The following is a 2,946-nucleotide window of genomic DNA, read 5'->3' as shown; positions in this document are numbered from 1 at the left end:
CAGTGTTCATCACTGTTGACATGCCAATTGGCATGAGAGTGGCCATTCCTGAACTGCCAACGCCTGGAACTGAAATGTTCAAATCATAGTCTTCCTTATTAATCAGTCCGATCATGAGAGAATCACATCCTACCCTCACCTCCCACCCCTTCCAGGCTCTCCAGGAAGGCAGACAATCCAAGGCTCCTGCCTATCACAAATTTCCTTGGAAACTTCTGAGAAAGGAAACATCTGTGAAGTTTAAGTCCAAACCTAGGCTTTAGTCTCTTTCATAATCAGAAGCAATTTCAGTCACACCAAGTTAGCGGCTTCCTTTGGTTATTCCACCCATGATTTTATTTTATTTTATTGCTGGTCTCATCCCGAGTCCAGTAATTTTGCAGAGATTTCCCAACAAATCCTGAGGAGAAAAGCACACAGTGCCTTCCATCAGCTACAGGTTAAATCAGTAGATCAACACACTGTCAAGAGTTGATGGAAATGGATGGTAAAAAGTCTTAGAGAATAGAGATGCCCCAAAGAGTGAGGACCATGTATTACATGGTCTAAGTTGCTGAAAGATGACAACTTTGAAGCTAACAGACCTTCTGCAAGCCCAAAGAAATATCACCATATCCTACCTGGGCTTCTTTGAGGTTGGTAGAGCTGGGGCAAGTGTCATACCGTTAATCATTGTAGATGGCATTGAGTTGGGCCCCGACTCCATGATGTGGGTAGGAGTCATAGGACATATCAATGGGAATCTCATAACGGGGAGTAGCTGTCTGAAAATGAGCTGAGTGCCCATGTCCCCCACTCAGACTTACAGTAGGGTAGTGAGGCATGAAGCTATATGATTTCTCTAGGTCTGGAGAGCCATCTTGCTTTAAAGAGAAGTTTCCACTAATGCTCAGGGGTGGAGTAAGGGGACCTTCATAGGGTGGGGTGGTACAATCAGGTGGGTGACTGCCAAAGGATGACTCCACCAAACTCTTGAATGTGGGTGGCTTAAGGTGGAGGAGATGTGTCTCCATGTGGCCATAGGGTGGGCTGGGGAGCCCAGGAGACTGATACGTGAAACTGTGACTGGGGATGGTGGAGTCATGAATAGCAGCCTTCTCCTCACGTTTCTCCAGAAAGAGAGACTGAGGCCCCAGTTGGAGGCAGCCAGCCACCAGGTTACTTGTAGGCTGGGAGAGCCCTTTACAAAGCATGTCCACAAAACCCTTCCCTTCAGGTGTTTGGCCAGTCTCAAGCACCTCAGACAATGCCCAAATGTAATTTCTGGCCAGTCTCAGTGTTTCAATTTTGGAGAGCTTTTGGGTTTTGGAGTAACATGGCATGACTCTCCTCAGGTTATCCAAAGCATCATTTAAGCCATGCATCCGAGTCCGCTCCCTGGCATTGGCCTTCACCCTTCGGGCCCTGAATCTTTCCAGCCTAGCTTTGGTCATCTTCTTCTTCTTTGGACCTCTCCTCTTGGGCTTCTCCCCATTTTCCTCCTCTTCCTCCTCCTCCTCTTCCTCTTCCATGCTGTCATGCTCCTCAGCCAAGCCACTTAGCATCCTATAGTTGTCTTGTCTTTCATCCTCCTCCTTAATCTCATCCTGGGAGTTCAGGGCTTTGTCCATCCAGGACGGGGTGCTGGTCAATTCTGCCATCTCTTTGGGCTTCGCGTATGGTTTGGCCATCTCTAGACTCTGAAACAAAGGAAAGAGTGAGGGTTAATATCTGGCCAGTTGCTTTATACTTGCAAACTTTTTACACGAGGAACAGAACTTCAAAGGAAGGGCACAGAAAGGTTATCTTGTCCTTCTACCTGCCACAAGAAAAGACTGGATCCAACTCTCAAGAACTTCACTGTTTCATAAAAACCTCCAAGGGGGCAGCTAGATGGCACAGTGGATAAAGCACTGGCCCTGGATTCAGGAGGATCTGAGTTCAAATTTGGCCTTAGACACTTGACACTTACTAGCTGTGTGACCCTGGGCAAGTCACTTAACCCTCATTGCCTTGCAAAAAAAATTTTGAAAAAGAACCTCCAAAAGTGGATTTTTCAGTTTCCCTTGGTCATCCATCCCAGTGATCTCACTCCTTTACTCCCTAGAGAGTCTTTCTTAATTTTTAAAATGCTTGGGCAAATAAGACAAGCCATGGAACCTTAGCCCCCGGTTAGAATCCTGGCTCTGCTGATGTGACATAGGCACATTATTTATTTTCTGTGATCCTTAGTTTTTCCACCTTCAACATGAGTATAAAAAGAACAAAATAACACTTGAAGGTTTGCAAAGTGCTTTATATGTATTACTTCATATGATGCGACTATCCTGTGAAGTAAGTGCTGTTATTACGTCCACTTTATAGATGAAGAAACAGAGGCTGAGAACCACTAAGTGGTTTGCTTACTGTCACATAGCTACTAGGTGTCTCAAGCAGGATTTTAACCCCATTTCTTCCTGAAGGAGAGGAAATTTCTCTCCTTACTGACATGCTATAGTGCTGACCTTAGCCACCACATGATCCAAGGAGGCAGTGGGTAGATGGGAGGGTAGGTCTTCTTCCACTTCACTTCCTTCCCATGTTTTAGATCTAGTGACTCTGGCCTCTTGTTTTTCCTTATTTAAGACACACCATCCCCCAATTCCATGCATTTTCACTGACTGCCCCTTCTGGGTGTTCTGGCTTCCTTAAAATCTCCACTAAAATTCCCACCCTTTGCAAGAAGCCTTTTCCCTTTTTTCCCCCAGTTTCCCATAATGCAGGCCCTTTTCTCCTGGGAGAATTTCCAATGGATCCCTCTTGTATCTTGTTCATACAGGATCATTTGCATTAGATTGTGAGCTCTTCCGTGGCAGAGTCTGTCTTTACCTTTTTCGTAGTTGTTGTCTTTCAGTCATTTCTATCATCTCCAATTCTTCCTGAACCCATTTTCAGTTTTCTAAGATACTAGAGTGGTTTGCCACTTCC

The 2,946-nt window shown here is 45.4% G+C and overlaps 1 protein-coding gene across 1 annotated transcript; it reads right to left on the bottom strand.

Annotated features, from left to right (window-relative positions):
- Positions 1 to 665: 665 nt before the first annotated feature.
- Positions 666 to 1,670, bottom strand: NEUROD4 (neuronal differentiation 4). The gene has a single exon (XM_043969388.1). It carries the CDS (start codon positions 1,668 to 1,670, stop codon positions 666 to 668), a length of 1,005 nt encoding a protein of 334 aa, XP_043825323.1.
- Between the last annotated feature and the right edge of the window lie 1,276 nt (positions 1,671 to 2,946).

Source organism: Dromiciops gliroides, chromosome 5, assembly GCF_019393635.1.
Source record: "Dromiciops gliroides isolate mDroGli1 chromosome 5, mDroGli1.pri, whole genome shotgun sequence".
In the NCBI taxonomy this organism is placed as follows: domain Eukaryota; kingdom Metazoa; phylum Chordata; class Mammalia; order Microbiotheria; family Microbiotheriidae; genus Dromiciops; species Dromiciops gliroides.
Note: the sequence above shows the minus strand (reverse complement) of the source record. Positions and strands in the feature narration are given on the sequence as shown.